The sequence below is a fragment of the Tachypleus tridentatus genome, chromosome 3, assembly GCF_004210375.1.
Source record: "Tachypleus tridentatus isolate NWPU-2018 chromosome 3, ASM421037v1, whole genome shotgun sequence".
NCBI classification, from domain to species: Eukaryota; Metazoa; Arthropoda; class Merostomata; order Xiphosura; family Limulidae; genus Tachypleus; species Tachypleus tridentatus.
Genome location: NC_134827.1, coordinates 18689501 through 18713597, shown reverse-complemented (window position 1 = coordinate 18713597; position 24097 = coordinate 18689501). Strand labels below are relative to the sequence as shown.

The following is a 24097-nucleotide window of genomic DNA, read 5'->3' as shown; positions in this document are numbered from 1 at the left end:
CTCATTACCATTGTTAGACTGCTGGTTTAGAGGGATAGAGGTCGCGTCAGTTACCTTAATAAATTGTATTGTCCCTTGTTGTTAATGTTAATTTAAAAAGTAAATAAATAAATAAACTAACAAATGAGTGATGTAAGCTGCATATTTTAATTTTAGCGGCCATACCAAATTGTATTACCTAAAGTGTACTTCTTAAAGTTCAATTATGTTGTAAATAGATATTATATCAAAGAAATGCTGGAGATCATATGCTTTAGCTTTAGTTTTGCATGGCAATATATTGTTATGAACTATAGTTTCACTATCTTAAGTCTTATGTAAGCTAGAGGTCGTATGACATTAATGTTAAGTAATTTTGTGAGAGTTGGAGTCTCAGAATGTTCTTTATGACATAACGAAAACTTATAAACTTAGTAGTCAATCATTCAGTGAGGTATTTAGTTTCAGGAAAGTACTTGGATTGTGTTAGTTATAGTTTATATTCGGTTACCCGATATATTTCTTGTTAAATTGTTATTTAAGCTTATTTTTAAGTTATGATAAACAAAAAAAACGATATTTACACACTTTATATATATATGTATAATTTTAATCAATGTTTCGCATTTGCGGCTTTCCCAAGATTAATATACACAACTGTTTGGTATTCAAATAATCGGTATGTTTAAAATTGTTTCTAATGTTCTATTTCTCAAGTCTACCGCATTATAGCATAATTATAACACCAAATGTACAGCTATACTAACATGATGTTTGTGAAGATTTGTAAAGCATTTAAATAATCTCAACTGACAATCAACATAACGCAAAACCAGGTAGAACACTGAAAGAGCTATTAGTTTATTTTTCAATCTTACAGTCATGATAGCCCTTTAGTGGCGCACTGGTATATCTGCAGACTTATAGTAGCAGAAACCTTGTTTCGATACCAGAGGTGGGCAGAGCACAGACAGCTCTTTGCATAGCTTTGTGCTATTTTTTTCATCTTTACATTTACTATAACGTATATTGTTTTCACCAAATAATTGAAAATAGTCCGACCAACGAAAAAAATAATGTTACAGCAACAACAACATTCTTTTTTTTTAATCGTAATATCTCAAGGGCTTTTGATGTTTGGTTTTTTTCAGGCGTTTCAGCGGAAAAGGAAGCGGCAGCACAGGATATAGAAATAATTGTTATCCTGCGAGATTTAAAAAAAAAAAAATCAGGTAGTCCGTAAACAAAAATATATGAAGGCATTATGGATGAAAATTATTTATATATACATATATATATAAGGCCAGTAATAACCTTTTCTTCTCTGAAATTCACAAATAAACAAAACCCCAACAGATAGCGCTAATAAATATTAATTATCATTTTTATTGTATATTTAACAAAATTGTAGTTCTGCGAACGGTAGGTTAGAGTTTGCTGTTTTATTGATATATTAAGAATATAACTTGTTAAGATGGTTATATGTTTGCTATTTTCAAACCGACTTTATTTTTATTTTTTAGTATCACATGTTTGGAAACGTGTTAGTTAAATACTGTTTCATTAGTTGTCGATGTAGTGCTAATAGTTCCAACATACGAATTACGATATATCACCAGATAATAGTAATACTAAAATTATTGTCTTTGAATACGAAGTATTAATGTTGTGTCTTTAGTTTAATGCCCTTGAACAGTTGAAGTAAGTATAACAACATTTATATTTTTTCTGCGAATCTATATCACTTGTACTACTACTATTAGTAGTACAGTCTGTGATTACGAATTATGTCTTTGTCAGAGATGGTCTCTTGGCAACTATTCATCCATTACATATTATTGTAAATAAGTTACGTAACATTAACATACTGCACTAATAATAATAACAATAAATACTGAAAACCCTGGCATCAAGACACCATAGTACTAGCGTTAGATAATTCAGTTCGTACATTAGTCTTCGAAGTTAACACACGTTCTTTTTTTCTATGGATGTGAATATACTGACCATTTTTGTCAATACTGGTGATCATTCAAACAGTCTTACTAGCATAGCGATATTTAAAATATGTGGTTTGAATACATTTATTCCTTTTATATATATTAAATACAAATCATTAAAAAAAAGTAATTGTACTCTAATCATTAAAATAATTACTTATCTCATTTCTGAAGCTCAAACAAAACCAATAAAAATTTATTCAACCAATCAGAATAGTAATGTTACACCAATAAAAATTCTTATGCTAAAACACCCAAAGGAAGTGTTAAACTGTCCAACTTTCAAAAGCCAAATTGAGTTTTTCAAGTGAGGGCCAAAACATTCAGTTTCTGAGTTCTGTACCAATAACAGTAACAACTTACTATATATATCATGTGCAGTCTTTCCTCTCAAAGCTTATATGACTCTTACAAGATAAACATGTAAGTCATAAGAATCAATCATGTCACATTGAGCTAAATTCTATATAATGGATAGAGTATTTGTAAATGATTTATTTTTGAAGAAATTTATGAAATCTTAAACATGCAACATCTACATGTGCTGAGCTACAACACGTATAAATAATTATCAGAGTTATATAGAAAGCAGTGAAAGTAACTGTGTAAGTGTTAACAGGATATATCATATAAATTACAGGTACTTACTTTTAATGATAATTATAATAATGTGTAATTTAATTATTATTCATCCAGCCTTCATAAAATTTGTCTTGCATAAATTTTGAGTAAACAGTATCCAAAGAGTGTATGTGCACATTTGAGGTTCCCATCTAATTGTAATGTTTTTTTAATTGTGATTTAAATGACAATACATCATCAGAAGTTTGTAAGAATATTGATCACACTTATTACTCTACTTCAATGAAGTTTTATATATTTTTAAGGTGTTATATTATTTATAGAAACATTTGATGTAGTACTTTATTATGCTTTTTACATAAGCTAGTTATGTTTCAGAAATGTGTAACAATTATGAAAAAGGGCAATTTTAAATGAAAACATGGGCCAAGAGTTTTTACAATTTAATGTTAAAAAGGATGGGAAATGCAGATCTGACAAATGGTGTTTTCTGCTTTTTTTGGGGTGTGTGGGAGGCTGGTCATTCTAGTCTGAAATTTTTTAACCTGATTTATATTGAAACTTTTTTTTGATACTTGGAAAACAATGTTAAATCTTAAAAACAGGCAAAATCACAAGTATATTCGATAATTAAGGTAAAACATCATTTATAAACAAATATTTTAATTTTTATGGTATATTAAATGGAACTTTTCATTTTTGTATATCTGCCCAACAAAATTTAAAATAATTTAAACTAATAGCACTAATATCATCAGTCAAACCACTCCGTAAGTTCATAACTAATCAAAAATATTTGTTCTAACACAAGTCTAAGTCTAGTTGCCAGAACTCAAGTCTATTACAGTATTCTAGTTTTTTTTACATCATTTTGATAACACAAGTTGGAGAGTCCAAATAAATAATGTTTAGACTTCCAACGGTTTTGACAATCTAATTGCATGCTGTAGAAAAGCAAACTTAAAATACTTAGAATATTTCTTATAATGTAAACTACTTAAACTGGTTATGTTTTCAGTAGTCAGTAGTAATTTTTCCAACATGTTTATCTCTCCAGTTATGAGGAAACTAAAACATAAATTGGCATACAATGTTCTTTAAATGAAGCACCTCTATAGTCTTATACAATGTTATAGTAACTTTATTAGTGATTAATTTAAAATTATTTTAAATTCAACAATTTACAAACATGAGGGTTTTATCAAGACATTATAATGATCTGTAACATGGTGACTGTTTATACAATTATCTCAGTACAAACACTAGTGAAATACCCGGTGCCAAAGTGATTAACTTGATTAATCAATAACCAGTGAGGATTGACTACACTGATTAGTATCACATATAATATTTTAATTGTATTTACGGTTCAGTTGCTAATGTAATGGAAATAGTTAACAGGCATATCTGATTACTGCTATTTTGATTATGGTAATAATTCAGTAGTTGGAATTACAGTTACGTTGACTAATGTTGTGAAAATAATCAACTAATCAAATTTAATGTTTTTGGTCTTCACTGTTTATGATTATGCCAACCATCTAGGAATTGAAATTATGATTAAATTGTTTAATATTACAAAAATAAAGATGTGAAATTGATGTTTCAAATTATTCTGTTTTTGATTATTCCAACTATATAGTAATCAAATTTACAATTAACTTTTCCCATATGAGTCTGCCACAACTTGGTTAGTTTCACTCACCATGTAACCATGAAACTAAACATACAACTATGAATGCACTAAATGTATCTTTATCACATTTTATAAATTTCTGGTAGAAAATTGATTTTTTAGTTAAGCACTGTAATTGAAGGTTTGTCTTGAAGCCTTTATTGAGTCAGTATCACTGAAAGGTGATTTTTTCTATCTCAGAATAAAAACCTTATTCCATTGTGCTGTTTTTATATTTCATTTGCATAGTCTATTGATTATTTAAAAAAAAACTTTTGTGGTACAATTTTAAGTCTAGTTTCTCTACTGTAACATTGCTAGTTAATCAGATCATCAGTACAGTAAAATAAAAAGTGGAAAATCATGAAATAAAATGAATAACCTTTTTTATGTTTGAATTCAGGACTTTTATTTATATCTACAAATAATGATATTTGAAGCATTAACTCATAACCTTTTCAAGTCTATTTTCCCTTACTTTTGTGTGATTCTAATTATTTTATTCATTCGTGGAAAGTAACACCTCACAGCAAGAAGACATTAACAGGTTCTTGAACACCAACATACTATGTGAGGTCAACTGTGAATAATTTGCATTGAAAAGCATAACTCCTAGGTCTTTCTTTTTCTCTAAGTTTGTTGTGCAAACAAAAATTTGTATATCTTGTAAATGTGCATGTTAAAACACAAAAATATATCCGTAATTTGTCAAATTGACTGTGAAGCCTATGAGAAAGAATTTAATTAAATTAGTGCTATGAAAATAAAAATCTAATTGAAATTAGTATTTCTAGTTATGACTGTTTCTGATTCTACCATATAGTAATTGAAATATTGCTATTTTGATTATTTTTCATTATTATTTTTAAGTAATTCGAGTTTGTTCAGTTTAATGGATTAGCATCACAGTTAACAAAAATTTCTAATTAAAAGTTTATTATTTCTAACCTCTGAAGGTGTTTAGTGTGTTTTGTTCAGAAGTTACTGATAGTTTAAACATGTATCTACCATTCTGTCTTATGAACTGCTTGCCAACTAAGTCAAAATTGTTTAGTTGATAAACCTTGTTATTTAAAACATTGTGTTATTTTAGAAATACCTCTTCTTTTCATTTCTGTAGATGTTGAAAATTTCTCAAGTTGTATTTTATGGTAACAGCTTAAAGTGCTTTTGTCAAAATGCGAGGCTTTTCTCCTCCAAAATATCAAGAAAGTTGTCATCTTTTCCATCACTGGCTGATGAAAAATCATGCACAGGTGAGTCGGCTTGAAAAGTTGGTGAAAATTGTAAATTCTGCTGGTATTCATCAGTACCAAGAACCAGAGGACTTAGCATGGCCAGCTGGTTAGGGAGTTTAATTCATAATCTGAGGGTCGTGGGTTCAAATTCTCACCACACCAAACATGCTCACCCTTTCAGCCTTGGCAGCATTATAATATGAAGGTCAATCCCACTTTACACTGATAAAAGAGTAGCTCAAGAGTTTGTGGTAGGTGGTGATGACTAGCTGCCTTCTTCCTAGTTTTACATTGCCAAATTAGGGGCAGCTAGTAGTGATAGCTTCCATGAAGCTTTGTGCAAAATTCATAAAACAAATAAGCTAAGTTCCAAAACTTATTTTTTAAGGCAGTACTAGTGTCGGGACTTATGTGAGTTGTTTTGTAATTTTTTGTAATATTTTTCAAAAGTAGTTCTTTTTACCTAACAGAGTGCATCTGTTGTTGTTTTTTGATAATTTCACTCTTGTATAAACTCGTATATCACACAATTAAAAAGATGTAGCTTTGTGTATTTATAATTTTCAATGAAGAACTTATATCAAACATTGATTATATTACACTACTTTTATTATTTGTTAATATATAAAAATAATTTATTCAATATTCTTTGATATAACAGTGTTACACAAAACCTAGGATAAATGGAATTTATGATATGTTTGCTATGGCACCCAAAAATAATTATTATGTAAATCTTTATTCAATTTAGGTAATTTTTGTGAATGGTGTTTTTATTTGGGTTTGCTTACCACAGTGAATCTGCATCAAGATTTGAAGAACATATAGCACTGGTGCTACTAAGTAGTTTTTCTGAAAAATACAGTGTACATGTTACTTATATTAATCAGTGATGTTGAGAAAACCCACTTGTAGAGAAATATGTATGCAAAAATGGCTCATTTGGGTTGAAAAAATATTTTACGTAGAAGAGTGAACAACGTTTCGACCTTCTTTGGTCATCATCAGGTTCACAAAGAAAGAAAGAGGTAACTGACCAGAAGCTGACCACATGTTTGGAAGGGGTTGTGTAACTGAGTGTCAGAATGTAGAGGGCAGTGTTAGATGTTTGAAACGAGCCATTTTTGCATACATGTTACTTATATTATAGTTGAAAAATAAATATTAAACCCAGTCTGTTAATCGATTCACCACTTTTCATGACTTTCTATTCAGGTCACTCTTCTATATATAATTATTCCATTGTTTGCTTCAGTATACAGTTACTTTGCACAAGGGCGAATTGGCCTTAAGTTCCATCCATAAAGTCGGTGTTCGTGATATATTGGGACATTTTGAACGACTTGTATGAAATAACTGTTTTCAGAGTATCTGGCATCAGCTTTTCAGAAGCCATCTGTCTTCTAAGAGCAGCATTACACACATGCTTAATGGGATTAGTCTTGTAAAATCTCTCTTCTCCAAAGAATGTGTTAACCAGTTTGTCACAGTGCAGGTGGATGTTGATTATCTGTTAAGCTGAATGCAGGGCTGATTGCATTAAGACAATCTTAATGTCTGAGGTTAATGATATTGTTGTGTAGATTAGGTATTGCTTTCTTTATATTAAGATATATTAGTGAAATGCCTGTGTCTGACATGCTTTATACCTACTGTTTAGTTGACCATACAAACAACACAAAAATACATCAAATTGATTATTTTCGACAGTGCATTATGGAAAAGCTGCTAATATTTTTTTGTAAATTCCAAAATGTGCACATGGTGAACAGTCAATCTGTGAAAAAAAATGGTTATGAACAGAAACATTTTTTTTGTGGTGAGGGAATTTTACAAAAACAGAACCTTACACTGTTGATTGATTGAAAGAAATATTTCAAAGATAGGAGTATGAACAGAAAAACAAATCATTAGGAAAGAAATGTGCTTATGTGTGTGTACACACACACACACACACATATTATTTGGTTAATTTTTGTTTTCATGATATTAAATAGATACATGATACATGATTTTATTGTACCATGTCAAGTAATTTCAATTCAATATCCCACATTTAACACTTCTTATAGAAATTACAATTGTTAAAAAGTGCTCATTTTGTTAGTGGTCTCTTTTGTCTGTGCTGAGTAAACTGAGAAGGAATGACGACATCCATTTAGAAAAAATCCTCATGGCTACTTTGTAAACTTTAGTGCTCTCTTGCGCTGAATTCACTCACTGCATCAAAAACCAAACATTTTTGCCAATAGTGAATTGTATTCAGTCTTTGATTAAAAACAAATGCATGTAATTTTCTTTAATGAAATATAAAATTGGAATGAGGAAAGATGGTTGTAAACAGCTCATCTTAACCAAGTGGCATATATTGCTGTGATCCAAGAAATTGAGTTGACTGAACATTTTTTATTTATTGGAAAATTACCATTGCATTCTTATCATGAGGCACCTGCTGGAATTTTATGAAAATGATTTAAGGATATACTATACTAAAATACTTTTATTTTTAGAATCTGAAATTTATTTAGGTATTAAACTTTGATAGGCTTAGCAAGGCATAATTCAGTTTTAAACCACAAATATTACTATTTCTTTTAATTATAAAGATAAGTTAGTTAACTAAAAGTATTTTTGACTGTTATAATAAACTAAATTTATAGTATTCACATATAATGTTTCATTTTTTGCTTTTTTACTAAATTTTAATGGCTGTTTTTTGTTTTTATCAACTAGAGACATTATTTGTGAATAATATGGCTCTAAGTAACATTAAAACATTATTATGTCATCCATGGAAGATTTTCTAAAATCTTAATTACTTTTTCTTGAATGATCAACATTGCACATCATACCATAAATCCAACATATTGTCACAGAAAAAGAGAACTGATCTCTAGAAAATAAACAACTATGGCTGCTTTGATTATTAAACTGTAATAGATGTCATGAACAATTTATAATACTTATTTTCAACATCTTCTAGCAATTTTTATGGATGAAAATATTAGGTAAAATATTTTAGTAGCATTAGAAAATATTGTAAACTAAAAATAAAATGTTTATAATCTTTATGGTATATGTCACTTATACTAAAATTGTTATTTATACATTGTTTTGTATTAACAGAAAAACAAATTCCTGACCGGGAAATTAGTTTAGTGGAGCCTAAAGACTTCCGTACACCTCTTCCTGGTGATGTAGGTGTAGCACCACCTAACTTCCCTGGTAGAGCTGTAAGCATATTTTAGTTTTTGTGTTTAATTATTTTACCTAAAACAAGTTTTTACATTCATAAATTTATAAAATTTTGAAGGGACAAAAGGAGCTTATTAGTGAATCAAGGATGTCCCTTCCAGTTATAAAAATCCCTTATAACTCAGGTATTCATCCAGTTCTTTCTTGAAGTCAGTTAAATATTCTGCCTCTACCACCCCTGAAGGCAGTTTGTTCCAAAAGCCAGCCAACCTGTTTGAAAAGTAATACTGTCTAAATTGCAGACAATTCTCTCACTGCCAAAGAAAAATTTAAATTTATGAGTCCTTATCCTATTGTTTTCACTGGATCTATATTGTCAATACCCTTAATAATTTTAAACACCTCAATGAAATCCCCTCTGACCTTTCTTCTGTCCAGAGTAATGTTATTCACATCTCACATAAACTACTCTTCCCATATTTTTAATATTCCACCTATAGTATTCTTGTACGTGAAATCCTTAAAACTACACAGTTTAATGAAACTATTGTTGACAGTTTATGGTAAAACTATCATTGAGTAGTTTAGTGTATGAAGTATTATGCTTGAATTGATAATTTAACTCATAGAAATGGTCATGAAGTAAATTGTAAAATTCTGAATGATGTTAAGATAAATTTTATTTATGAACATACATAATAATTCTAATTTTGTTTATATTAAATGTTGACTGAATAGACTCTGAACTCAGTTTGCTTCATTATTATTTTTGTTTTTAGAATTTTTGTTGTGTGTGTGTTAGAAGAGATTACTGCATTCTGATGCTTTCGTTTTCAGGTTTGTCTGCCAGTATTGTATTTTCTTTCTACCAGTACTATGCTATCTTTAAGCAATTTCAGTCATGATACAATCTTTGAACTATCTATATTTAAATATGAATTTTACTTTTTAACTCAGTGTGAGACTCGACCAGCAGCGAAAACTGAGCCATTTAAAATTTGTGATGTATTTACAAGAGAACTGGCTGAAGAACGCCATCACAATATTATGTTTCAATTTCTTAATCTTCAAGCTGATGAGGTTAGCGAATTATTGAGTATTTTATAAATAGCTTTTGAGTATGTGTATGCAAAATATCAGCATATACAAAATTTGGTCAGCATGTGTGTAATTTAAAGTAGTCGTATTCAATAAAAAATAAATAAACTGCACAGCAGGTAGTGTATGTTACTTTCTTTATTCAATATTCTGTTCTTTCAGATTTGAAGAGAGAAGTTTTGTAAGGTTTTCCAAGTTTTTATAGGAACTATAGTATTCATTTTTTAGTATTTTTTAAATTGTTTGTTAAATAATATATGAAAAACTAAAGCAGATGTTGCTGCTAGAAGGAAGTACTTTAAAATCTTTTACAGTAAGAAATTGAAATTGCTAAATTAAGCTTAATAGTCAGTTTGCAGTCTGTATGGAGACATTTTTAACATCCTACTAAAAATTCCATAAAATATTCATAGAACAGTTTACTTGTATCTCACAATAAAGTATTATAATTAAACTAGGAAATAAAAAATTATACCATTTTTGTGTTAATGCTTCATTTTGCAGTTTCAGTTTCTTCCATTCATATTGAAATCTAAAATCATATTTAGAAAATCTGTGTGAATGGAAATAATCATCACATATGACTGTCATATTTATTTGTTTCCGATTCAGTATAAAACCGAATATGAGAGCTTTTATTCACATTTTATTCAAATGCAAGTTAAAACATTTACTGATAATAGAAAATTTTCAAAAATAGAAATTTAGATATGATTTTAAAATGTGTATTTTGGATTTATTATCTCCAGCTTTTTTTGTGGAAATAAATTGTTAGTCTAAAAAAAACTGATGTGTGTAGAAAAGTGCAACACATTTAGTGTATTTTCTTTCTGAACTTGCATACTTCTAATACTTCCCAGTTTGTTTATTAGACTAAATATCCTGTATTTTATAAAAAGTGTGTTATATTGATGCATGTGTAAATCTGATAGCAAGATCTGTTCCTGATTTCCTCGCAGCATGCAAACAAATTTGCAGCAGAAGAAGTTCTAGAATGCATAGCTTATGACTGCCCTGCTCTTCTGAGAAAAGGTATGGGGGCTCAAAGAAATGAGGAGTCTTTCATAGTTTAGTCACATTTAATACAATTATAGAAAATCTGTTTACTTTGAACAGCTTGCAATAATTAAGATATACGGATACACACTTTAACCTTATGTGCATGGTTAGGGTTAAAGTGTACGTATAATAAACTTTTATAGAGTTACATTCAAAATTTAATCAAACAACTCTATTATTCTATTCCTTATTAGAACATTTGCTAATTATTACCTACATAACAAGTAACATTGTCTTATTTTGTTACTAGAGCAGTCCAATGTCACCAACTACTTTTACAGGTGTAGTATTCATTATCATTGTTTTTGAAATGGAGTGTTAAAATATTGTTGGACTACTTTACCAGCTGTAGTGTTCACCAATTACTGTTCTGCCAAGGTGTGTTTTTGAAGTAATGTTGCCATATTCTATTATTAGAGTGTCAGTGTCTGACCAGTTTTCTGGACAGAGTGTGATACATCACTCACTGATTAAAATTACAGAGGATGGAAACATATGTTCTTGCACTATTGTCTAAACATTTTGTTTTTTTCTGCTGCAGAAAAGCCTTGTTTCTATCCTTCCAACATGGCTCCAAAGTGGTCACCAGCAATAGTAAAGTGATCCTTGACAAAAAACCTAGTAAAACAATTATATTTGGCACTAAACCGTTCAGTTTTTTAATATTTTTGCATGTATGTTTTTTATAATACACTGTAGTTAGAAAAGCCATGTTACACTTGTAAAAAAGTTATTCAACAGTGGACCAACATTTTTCAGGAAAACATTCCCCATAATACATGTAAAGATTGTGTTGTTTAACAATGTTTCAGACTGCATCCCACTTTCCAGGAAAGCATCACAAAGTGTAATGGGAACCAAATGTATTTTACCTTCCATTCTTTACATATTTGTATCATGTGACATTTATTAATTCTGAATCATTAATTTTACAAATATTTCTATCCTATATGAAGTTCTAAGTTTCCAAAAAAATTCACAATTGCACTATAGATATTTCTGAGCTCAAATGTTAACTCATAGCCTCCAATCTTTTTGCTTTAGTGAGATATATGAATTAGAATGAAACCCACCACCAGGTTCTTTTTGGCACATTCTGTTTTCAAAAAATGGTAGTAATTCTCACAGATATTGTTTATTGAAGTATTTGTTACTAATAGGGAGAGAATACTTTTAGTTTTCTGGTTTCCATGCAAGGCTTTCTTTTTCTGATGACAGTGTTTGAAAATTATTCAGTGTACAGGCTTATTACTTCTATTACCAAGAAAATATTAACCAAGTAAAGAAATTATTTTAGCTGGCTTTCAGCTTAATTAGTATACTAGTTAAATTGAAAGAGTTATAGGGCATTGTGTTATTTGTACTTCTTATTATTGTGTGTTCTTAACTACATATTTGAAATAAATAATTAAGTGAAACATTAATAAGTATCCTATTAAAAACAAGTGTTAATGTTTATCATATTTTTTACACTTTGATGTAAACACTGCATTGCTTTTATTTTTCTTGTTTTAAAAGTATATACAGGAGCTGCTCATACATGATGTTTATTGTAATTTGAACTGTATCTTGCTGGGTGATTCTTGTTTATTATACTGGGGCTGATGAGGATAAATGATGCTAATTGTCTGTTATAATCTTAAATGTTTCAAAAAAGAAATTGTCTTATGTTTTAACTTTTGTTACAGGTAGTTAGAGAAAAAATAATATTTAGTATAAAGTACTACCAAAAAACTTGACATTCACTTAGGAGGTCTTAGTGGTTATGTAAGTGAAATATTAAAACTGGAAGATAAGAAGAGTAATTCTATTTTTAACATTAAAATCAGCTTGCACTTGGAGTCAGACTGACTTCATAAATTTACAGACAAATCTTTTGAAAAAATACTTTAATAATATTGAAAAAAAACCACCTACTTTTATGTGTATGATAGACATTTTATGTTTCTTAAAAGCTTGTCCAAATCATGAAGATTTTTAGTAAATTCTGAATTGTACTAAACTTTAATTTGATGATATGGAGTTGGTCTAGTGAACCAACCTTGTGCATGTGGGATTAATTTTCACGTTAAGTTTTTCAGCAAATTTATTCTCTTTCAGATTACTAACAAAGCAAATAAAATTCCATATAAGGCTGAAATATACCTTATCTCAGCAGATGTTTATTACAATAACGTGAATGATATTCTATACTTGTTCACTTATATTTTGCTCGTTTTAAAAAATTTTGTGAGAAAGTGTAACATCATTGTTACCATAGCGATTTCCCATTACATATTACACTCTGTCAGTTTATGCTTGTAATACAAAATAAATTTCAGACTTTCAAGACCTGTTTCCAGGGCATGAGTTTCCTCACGATAATCTTACTGTCTTAACAATATGTCAACGAACGAAGAATGGCATGAGTATTTGGAGCGAAGTTGTAGGGATGGAACTAGAGGAACTTATAGAATATGTAAAGTCATTATTACTTTATCTTTTCAACCTTTTAACCTTTTTAATATTTTGTAGTAAATATTGATGCCTAAATTTTTCTATTTTTTAAGTAGTGAAATTCTATGTTGGTTTGAAAAGAAATGATATTTTTGGCAAATAAAGAAAGTTATTTTGTTATAAGATGTATTGTCTCTGTCAGGAACAATTTTTAGGCTTTCTTTCACTAATTCTAACATATCAAGCCTTACTCTCAAAACTTAGTTGTAATCTTGTAATTCACCTAGTACTGTCTGTTCTTTCTTTTGCCTTTATCTCTGTCAGTACTTTCGTAGTCTGTATTTTAGGCTGTTAATATAAAATTGCATGCTTTAAAATGTATACAGTGATTTTTACACTAAAATGTGTGTTCTGATTATCAGAAACAAGTACAGAGGTGTACATTAGTATTAAACGAGGAAATTAAATACCATGATGAAATATTCCAAGAATTTTTATCAGTAGCTGGGATCTATATTGCAAGTAAAACTTCCTGTAGATGTTGCTCAAGTTAGTATTAAAATATTAACAATTGTCAGTTATCCAACTTACTTTTGGAGTTACTTAATGTTATATTTATAACATGTTAAAACATTTGGATTAATACAAATTTTATAACATGGAACATTGGTGCTGGAAACTAACCATACACATGTCTGTTTTATCCAGTGAATGCATTAGTATCTATGTAATTTATGAATAATAATAATCTAACTTTTAAGTTTTACAAGTATTAACCCTCTCAAGATGGATTTTTGTATGTTTTGAAGATACATCCCAGGGAATGTTCTATGTTTCAAGTTACCTCCTCTGGGATCTAAACATTCACCCATATGTTTGCAGTGATGTAGAGAAGATCCTGATGATTGAATGGTTTGAGGGACACTGCAACAAGCCACAATGGCTTTGAATTTCTGTAGACAGGTGGTCCTGGGGATAATCTCTCTAAGGGTCAATCAGATGGTGAGACAGGGTCAACTGAGTACCAGTGTTAGGCATTTGAAAATGGGTGTTGTGGACATTGTGTCTGATGCTGGTATTTTGGTATAGTACTCACAAAGCCCTGGTATTGTTGCAGTTTCCTGATTTGGCATTGTAGTGTCTCCATTTGTAGAACCCTGTGGCAGGAAGAGCTAGTGAGCTTTGAATCATTCTCCTATTATTATGGATCCCTCAAATCCTCAGAAAACAAAATAGTAAAAAAAACATCTCATAAGGAAGTGACTGTGCATATATGACTCTGTTACACAGTTACCACCAAAATCTTGCTGGCTGTCCCAAGTCATTCAGGGAGTTGCATTCTGGAAACATCTGTACCTACACATAGCAAACTTGTCTGAGGTGAAAGGCTATTGGAGATATACCCATTGAGGTTGCTTCCCTTACACCATTGAATTCTTCCCAAGGAGTGATTTCAAAAACATCTCAAAGTTTGAGATCCTTGTGAACCTTGCTGGTTTCTCCAGTTGTGAAGTTTCTGCTGTGAAATGTATCTCCACTCTAAGAGATGTGAATATACTGCTAACTGATGTTTACATTGCTACATTCACCTGAATTTGTAACAGCAGGTTATCTTGACTTTATGGTACAGCCATATACTCCTTATCCTCTCAGATGTTTTCAGTGTCAATGGTTTGGACTTTCAAAGGCATTTTGTCACGGTTCTTTGGCATGTGCTCATTGTGGTGGAAAGACTGTGATGCCTATGAATGTCAACTGGACCTTCACTGCATTAGTTTTGATGGGTCACATTCCTTTTATTTTCTATCTTGCTCTCAGGGGATGGAGCAGAAAGAGGTAACATTTACATAGTGTGCACAATATTTCTTATCTAAAGGCTTGGAAGTTAAACCTAATTTTCTGCACACTGTTCTTCCTGTAAGCTATGTACCTGATGAATGTAAACACAGTGATGACATACTTCACTTTTTAATGAAGACTGCTGAATTAGCCTGGAAAAGGTGTTTCCTGTATTATTTCTGTATTAAAATAACAAAGAATATTAGTAAGTGAAAAATAGATAAAAAAAGATTCACAGATTAAAATACCATAATCACTCATACTGATACATTTATGTTGTATCAGTCAACTATCTGATTGAAATAACATACTGACATTTGCATAACTGTACTTACCTGTTACCATTATGTCTGAACTAACATACTGACATTGTCTTAATTTGTTCTCTCACAAAACATAAAAGCAAGCTACAAAAAACTTATCAATGAAAATATTTATAATTTAAGAATTTTAAGTAACTGAATTTTATTTTATAACTAAACCATTCTTCTTGGTGCCTCTGATTCTCTAAATGGAGTTACAAGTTTTGATTTTGTGTCATGTCATTTACTCCATCTTAGAAGTATGCTACTGCAACCAAAATGTCAGTATTTGTTACAAGAAATAAGAGACTTCCAGTATAATATAGTATATTTTATTAATCAATGTTGATCATATAGTCTTAAAGTAAAGTAATTTGTGTAAAATAATGTTAACTTATTCTGTAGATGATTAACTCAGGTTATAATCTGACTGAGTTAATCTTTTAATTTTAAAACTTGAATCTTTTTATATTATTGTGATAAATATTCAGATAAGAATAGTTAATAAAATAATTTTAAATTTTGAAAATTAAAATTAACTAATTATATTTAGAGAAAAAAATTATGACACTGGCGAATGGAATACCTGTTTTCAATTTATTCGTTAATTTATTTATTATACAATCATACAACTTCCTTTTTTCACTTTTTTAAAACATCTTTCTTGGAAGAATTATAACTTCTAAACAATGAAAAAGTGATTCTGTAGAAAAAAAAAGTACATAATCAGAGCTGAAGTCATCCTAAACAGTATTAACATTGTTAAAATAAACCTCTGAAGTATATACATAGTGTTGATTGTCTGGAAAATGCAAGGCATGAAAGTATTAAATTAATATTTCATAATGTTCTATGAACTAAGAAATAATCAGTTATTGGGCAAGGCTGTACTTAAATTGCTATATGTTCTAGCTAAGTTTAGAAATGCGTGAAGTATCTAACGGTATTTAATACAAAAATCCAATAAAAACACTGTTAACTTATGTTATACAATTACTGTATTACTGAATAATTTAATGAAACAAAAGTATGTCTTATTTTACTGCTTTATTGTACAAATGATTAAGCACTATTACCTAACCCTAATTTCTATCATAATAAACTTCTGCAAAAGATAAAATGCTCACTAACATGTTATTACAAGTTCATATAATAGCTTACCTCATTTTTATGAGGTTAAATGTTTTGAACTTCAGTTTCAGTGCCCATGAATTTATTAGTATCGGTCACTCATCTAGTTGCAAATCTGCACGCTTAATTATGTGTTTCGAGTTAAAACCTGGTTTAACAGTTTTTGCATTACTTTTTAAATACTAAAGTCAGTAGATGTGTTTAATTTAAGCATACCTCCATGTAATGTACTATAAATTACTTTGCAGTGTGGGTAAACCTGATGGTTGCCATACAGTTAGTTTTAAGTGTTTAATTTGCATGGTTGATGCCAAAATATTAATGGTTGTAGTAAAATTCATGGTACTACACTAAAAAACTGAGAGGCACATCTTTATTTTATGCATTTTCAAAATAATGTAACATTATGTGTTTAAAATACTATGTAAAAATAAATTTACCTATATTGTATTTCCAGTGTTTACCATATTATTGGTTTGTGAGGGTTTTGTTAAATGATATATAATATTTTTAGACTTTTGTACAGTTTACATAATAAGTACTGCCTGTTTTAATTTACTAGTCTTTTGTAACATTGTTTAAGATTTTGACATGACATTCAAATTTCTTTAATATCAAGTTTTCTTTCCTTCAGTTTATGAAAGTAGCACATGATATTTGTAAAGTTCTAAGACAGGCAGGATATTGGGCTGACATCATAGATCCATCAGCTGGAAAATTTGTAAGCTTTCTTTTTCTGTTGTGCTGTTTATTATGTTTCTGTATTTTTGCAGAAAGAATTTCTTCATGGAAAACCATTTTAATAATTTGCAATTTGCATAACTGGTGGTGATATTGTAATAAACATTAGAGACTTTTGGTGCAGGTTGTGAAAATAGTTAGCAGTTATGAAGAGTCAGTTTTATTGAAAGAATTAAATTGGTGTGTGTGTGTGCACTTTTATTAAACTTTTATTTAATTTAGGTTTGTCCTAATGATGACAAGAAACAAGAATTCTTGAAACTTTACTACTTGTTTGTCTTTTTTCTGTATTTTAAATTGATCTTTATTCATATTATGTTATGTGGTTTTATTTGGAGTTTCTATGTGCAAGCACAACGGATACTTGCATTTCAAGAGAACACTGACATCTGTAGTGACACACTGAAGTAACAAATATTCAGTTTAGTTTATATAATTATGCCTGATACCAAACAACACTGAAATTTTCCAGTTTATCATATTTGAATTAATTCTACAGAATATTTACAACCAACCCTCTGGCTCTAATCTATAAGTTAGAAAAACTACTTAATATTTGTTGAGGGTAGTGATTGTACACTGACTGTCAAAATTTTTTCAGATAGTGTACATAATAAAAATAGTTAATTTAATAATAGGTCTGTTAGGCTTCGGTAAAAATTTTAATATTTGTTTATATCATTGATACTATTACATACAATATTTTACATATATATATGTAATATATGGTACTTACATATAATTTAGAATATTAAATGTATAACAAAGCACTAGAATTATTAAAGGACAGAAATTTAAACTTTGTATTTTATTGCTACAAGAGGAGATTGTTGGATGAAGGAAAGTGTATAATATTAGTATTTAATCTTGTTGTTTACATTGATAATAACATAAAGTAATAATTTTACACTGGTGAGCATTTTCCTTTATTGGAGGAAGAGAAGTCTTTGTTTGGCCAGTTTCAGGCTTCTCTTCTATATGTATCACAAGTAAGTTAGAATTTCATTTTTTGTAATGGTCTAAATTGTTGCAAGTTATTTTCCATCCCTGTTAATAAGTATCACATAAATAGACATAGATTTAATTAATTTTTACCAAACACCAAGTTATAACTATAAGTACACAAGTTTAGTTTATGTACATTGCACATTTACTATTTATTTAGGTTTAGTACATATTATCTTGCTTTATTTGCAGTATGGATCAGTTTTTTGTTACCTCTTTGTAAGGTTAGGAAAGTGTTGCTGTGTGTTGTTACTGCTGTAGCATATACAGCAGGCTTGGAACCTTCCTATTTTGTTCCTAAACACTGCTATCAGTTGCTGGGTTGAAATAGACTGAATGGATGCTGATTACAAAACTGCACAGTGACTTTCCGAACACCCTGTATTTTATTGAATTTCTGTTAGTTGTTGTAAACAGTAGTACAGAACTATTACTGGTATTAGAGTTAGCTTAGTTCAGTTTTAGGATAGGCTTGTGTTCAGTCTGCTGATATTAGTCCCTGCATTAATCCCATGGAATCTACATATGTATGTAAACAAAGACTGCATAAAAGACTGTCTGTGCATTATACGAGATTAGCTTCCAAAGTAACAATATAAAATAAGATAAACTGTGCAACAAGGTCAATCTCATAAGTACTTTGTTTTGGTAGTCTTACATCATTACAATTGGCACAGTAACCAAAAATCTGAAATTTTAAGTAATTTATATGATTGTACTTAGGATATTAACCATAAAACAATATTAAACTTGAATCTCCAAGTACATATGTTGCTTAAGACCTGATTGACATTAAGACACCTGTAGTGATGTGATCACTTGTGTTTACTCGTATTAATATGCAAGATATAAATGCCATTTCAATCTATATAGACCCATGTTACTGTGATAACTAGCATTAGCTGAGGTCATTTGGGTGTCATCTACTTGTAATCTGAGGGTCACAAATTGAAATTCTCATTGCCAACATGTTCACCCTATACAGTTGCTGACTAGGCCATTCACCTAAGCATAAAAATTATTTGCTAACTGAAATACCAGATGACCCAAAATAAGTTGGGAATAAGGTCATAACAGGAGGAAGAAAATCGACTAAAAACAAGTTTTCAACATGATGCTGTTCCATACATTGCAGTAGATTTCTGTGCATGTCCAGTGTGGATTCAAATCCTGATCAGGCAACATTTTGCATTTTAGTAGGAATCAGCTGTATGATGTACAAGTTAATATACATCCAAATAAACCACTGCATTTACAATGGTTTGGAGAATCATCAATTTATGTTACAAAAATACAAAATTACAACTTAAATTCTAAGTTCACACCACATTTTACTGGCCAGAAATAACAGTATTGATTGTAGCTAGTATGAGATAGTCACCTAGTTTTAATTTCACACTCTTGCTTTTGGATATTAGACGTAATTCAAAATTTTGTTTTTTTATTATATCATGTTGGTCCTTATGCTATTACCACTTATTGAAGTGAAATAATATTTTTCTGTATTTGTTTTTCACTGTGTCAGCTCTTATGGTTAGACTCCTTATTCAATATAAACATGTTACTTCAGGAATTTTTCTGTTGACTGACACAACGTGAGGAAGTGGAACATGGTACAAGGGGATGTGTATTTTCAATGCTGTAGCTCTCATCTTTTTTCTGCTGTTCAGTGAATTAGACATAGAAGTTTAAGATTTTATTTGTAATGTGTATGCAAATACCCATAATAATTGACGTTTTTGTCTGTTTTGTTTTAGTATCGTAGTCCTTGCACCAGTGCTACTCTTTTTGAAACAGATGAACGTTATCGTCACTTTGGCTTTACAGTTGAAGACTTGGGCTGTTGTAAGATGATCTCTCACCATGTATGGGGTACACATGCTTTTGTAGGTTGCCTCTTCACAAATGCTCCAATTAATAGTCCTGAAATTGAGGATATACTGCAGAAACAAGAGAAATTAAATAGCAATAACTAGTTTGAAAATGTCTTTTGTTTTTTGTAAGTGGTAGTTCATCTACACCTCAGCAGTATATGTTTTTTTTTTTGCTAATTTGCTATCTTTTCAATTGTAAATTGTTCAGAGTTAAGTATCAGTTCATTTATATAATGAATGTTAAGTTTTAGTAATAAACAACTTTCAAAAACCTTTTATTAGCCTGTAAGCATGTTATGGCATGCTATATGCTTAGAAATAGCTGCATAGCAGTAATATAGTATTTATCATTGAACTTAAATTATGTTTATCTAAGTTATTACTCTTTTATTAGAAACTGTGCTGGAAATTTGTCCTCTTTAGAAATCCTTGTTAAGCTGGTATAAAAACTACAGTGTTTCAAGTTTCTGTTCTTGTTAAACATTTCTTTTTGTAACACTAACAGTTTTTACTTGTGATCAGGAGCAAGATGTATATATTTTTTTCACAGTTAAACTTGCTTAAACATAGTTAAAGTAAACATGTATGATACTATTGTTACTATGGTAACTATTTATTTAATTTAATTTATAGTTACAGACAATGTTTCCATGTGTAGTATAAGCATATGTGTTTTTAACAAATTTTTAAAAGAACATTGTTTGTAACATGCTTGTAGACTTAAGAAACTTAATTTATCCAAAACTGATGAAACTGCACATCAGTTGGTGACTATTAAAGATAATTTAATAAATCCTTAAATAATAAACTATTTTGTTCTTTAATCTCTGGTTACCATTGAATGAAACAAATAAACTTCTTTGAAAATATTTGATTGTTACAACCACAAATTTTTAAAAGAACATTGTTTGTAACATGCTTGTAGACTTAAGAAACTTAATTTATCCAAAACTGATGAAACTGCACATCAGTGTGATATAATGTGGTAACATAACATCTAGCATCATGTGATCCATTAAGTAAGAATAAATTAATCTCTTCTAATTTAAGGTTATTCATGAAAACGAAGAGGCTTTTAAAAACTAACTCATATTTAAAGAACATAATTTTCGTATAATGTAAATAGCCAAGAATAAATAACAATGTACTTTAAAAACAGAATGAAATTACTAAAAATGTATCTTTTTGTAAGTATAAAACTAAGTACAATAAAATATTGTTCTTGCATAAAATGTATGATTCCAAAGTATAGAACCAAGGCTTTATGTATTTATTCAACATCAAACTGTTGTTCATATAGTGACTGTGTAAACACTGTCAGACTTTACTACTATCTTATAAATAAAGCATTCCATTAAGACCTTATCCTGTCTCTGACCTTGTTGTGATGAAAATAACTTGTATTGCTTGAAATTCCAGTCTGCAAATAGTTATGCTTTTGTAAGCATTAAGTGTTTTGTATTGCTGTATTAAAAATGTAGTGATTTTTAAATATTTGAAAACCTATTATTTTCATAATGAGATATGTTATGAGGAGCATGTAAGCAAACTAAATTTTACAGAATGCACCTTATCATCCATTTGTAAGCCTTTTAGTACTATCAAATTTCTTTGTAAACTGAGAATACAAGTTTTGAAAAAATAATTTGGATTAATTTATCACATTACAAAGTGGTTTAAGTTTCCATATTGTTTTCTGTATTGGCTGCAAATGAAATGTTCAGCAGTGTAATACTAATTTACATATTTGTTTATCATGTCTTTTGAGGATTCTACTGTTCTAGTCAATTAGCATTAAAGCTGGATAGTTAGTGGAATTTTTATTTGATTAACCATTGAGTTCATTAATTGATCATGTTAAACTAATTAATTATTGTCACAGAAAACTTGGATAGTTAGAATAATCAAAAATAGTGATAACCAGAGACACCTCAGTTAGTCAGTTATTTTTGTATTTCATGATTCAGTTAGTATGTAAATCTACCCAAAAATCCTGTTAGCTTTACTCTCAGCACCACAGCACTCTCTCAACAGATTGAATGGATAATCTACCACAATGTCAAGGACCTTTTCATCAATAATGTTAATGAAAGGTTCCTATCTATATTAAATGCATAATCCAAATTCATTACTTTGAAGTTATTGTAATATAAGGTCATTTGCCAAACTTTTATACAACGTATCATTTAGAGTTACCAAACAATCATAGTCTTTTTGTAATACTTAAATATCCTCAGCAAACCTTACTAATTATGTTCCTATCAATGCCGTCTTTCTAAATAAAAGCAAAAGATCTTGTATTGATCTCTGAGGCGTTTCACGACAAACAATGATCCACTTTGACTAGACTCCATTAATAACAGTTTTTTGTTTGCCTACAATTCTACCAACCAATTCAATAGTCTTTCAAAATTTCTACCAATATGTTTCACTTGACCAAATTTTTGAAAACCTACAAACTAGAGTGGAGCAATTAATGAATATGTTAAATGATTAATTGTCAGGCTTTTTTATCAATTAAATTTAACCAATTAATTATTCCTATATGAGACTTGTATAGTTAAGATAATTAATGTGTTAATAATTGGAAACTATTTTCAATTAGTTGTTAATTTTCCTGAGTTGTGAAACTAATCGATTAATCTCAGCAACCTCAACTTAATTGACAATAATAAAAGAATGTAATGACAATTTTTGCAGCTACTTGGATAGTTGAAATAATTTAAAACTTATTTTGATTATTTTACTACATTAAAATATGATTAATTGAGTCAAAGCACAATGTTGTAAGTTTTGTTTAATGAGGAATTTTAGTGAAAACTAATTTTGACCTAATTGATTATTTTCCTGGCTTTAATCAATCCGATTTTGATTGATTGATTATTTTATATCATACTGATTGATGATTTTATGTAATCAATTAATTGCTCAGTTCTAATCAACATTGTTATGGTTTTTCTCTAATTTGAAATTTTAATGAATATTAACTTATAGCAAATAAATTTAATTTTGGTTCTTTAAAGATGGGAAATTCTTGATAATTTTACATAAAAAAGAAGGTAACTTGAAATTAATGCAATGGCTAAAGCGTGCAGATGAAGGAGTTCCTAACTTAGCTATGGTCAAAATATATTGTTAAAAATATAAATAATTTATTAAATTTTAATTAATTTTTATTTTTATAAGAAGTACTACTATTTAATTTCTTATATTTTCAATTGAATATATTATTGATGTTGTCATACACCTGATGTTCCTTTTTAATCTGTAATATTCATATTCAAGTAAATTGTACCCATGTTTCCCATAATTTATGTTTTTTGGTTGCACTCTGTAATTTACGATTTGGAGCATCTAAGTCAAGGAACTGAATAATATAAATTCACTATTGTATTGATATCCAGATTTACTATAGGTGAATAATGTAGTTAGATAACAGTAGAATGGAACAATGAAATAATGAGTTAACAATTTATGTAATCCATTCATAACCCATTTCATAGTTATTTTTTATAGTGGTTAAAAACTACACTTAATTTAAGACTTGTTCAGCAATTAAGAAAAAATAATGCCAAATTAAATGTAATTCCTATGGTTATATTAATGTTTTTTTCTGGTGAACGTGCATTATTAAAAATATGAGGAAATTCAGTGTTGATGTCTTTCAAGTGCTTTAATTGGATAATGTTTTAAATAAACAACAAGAAAGACAAATTATAGCAACTTTTATGGTACCATTTGGTAAATAAACGTGAAATAGCTTTTTTTTATTTCTATTTTTCTAGGTGAAAGATAACCCTTTGAAAAAAAAAAAAGTTTTAGTAGATTTATCACAAATTTTCATACAATGCATTATTTGAAAAGAAATAGTTCTATTAAATATGTAATATATTTGTATTCTATCTGTTCAAGCAATCTGAAATTTTTTTATTTGTTTTAATAG

At 29.3% G+C, this 24097-nt stretch overlaps 1 protein-coding gene across 4 annotated transcripts; it reads left to right on the top strand.

The window, feature by feature from the left end:
- Nucleotides 1–1322: 1322 nt before the first annotated feature.
- On the top strand, nucleotides 1323–21517 carry LOC143246474 (cobalamin trafficking protein CblD-like). Of its 4 annotated transcripts, none has more exons than XM_076493245.1 (8): nucleotides 1323–1401; nucleotides 5357–5492; nucleotides 8601–8707; nucleotides 9627–9749; nucleotides 10700–10799; nucleotides 13148–13284; nucleotides 17169–17255; nucleotides 20038–21517. In XM_076493245.1, exons 2-8 carry the CDS (start codon nucleotides 5357–5359, stop codon nucleotides 20254–20256), a joined length of 909 nt encoding a protein of 302 aa, XP_076349360.1. In that variant the 5' UTR covers nucleotides 1323–1401; the 3' UTR covers nucleotides 20257–21517. The 4 variants fall into 4 exon arrangements, with proteins under 4 accessions (XP_076349360.1, XP_076349363.1, XP_076349362.1 ...); XM_076493247.1 differs by lacking the exon at nucleotides 1323–1401 and adding an exon at nucleotides 1447–1680 and having other exon boundaries at nucleotides 10727–10799; XM_076493244.1 differs by lacking the exon at nucleotides 1323–1401 and adding an exon at nucleotides 1447–1680.
- Nucleotides 21518–24097: the final 2580 nt, after the last annotated feature.

Excerpts from the sequence above, each read along its gene's own strand:
- LOC143246474 (XM_076493245.1), top strand. The coding sequence starts at position 5,357 with ATGTTGAAAATTTCTCAAGTTGTATTTTATGGTAACAGCTTAAAGTGC. Across the intron at positions 5,493-8,600 it reads TGATGAAAAATCATGCACAG|AAAAACAAATTCCTGACCGG; the intron begins GTGAGTCGGCTT and ends TTGTATTAACAG. Across the intron at positions 10,800-13,147 it reads CCCTGCTCTTCTGAGAAAAG|ACTTTCAAGACCTGTTTCCA; the intron begins GTATGGGGGCTC and ends AATAAATTTCAG.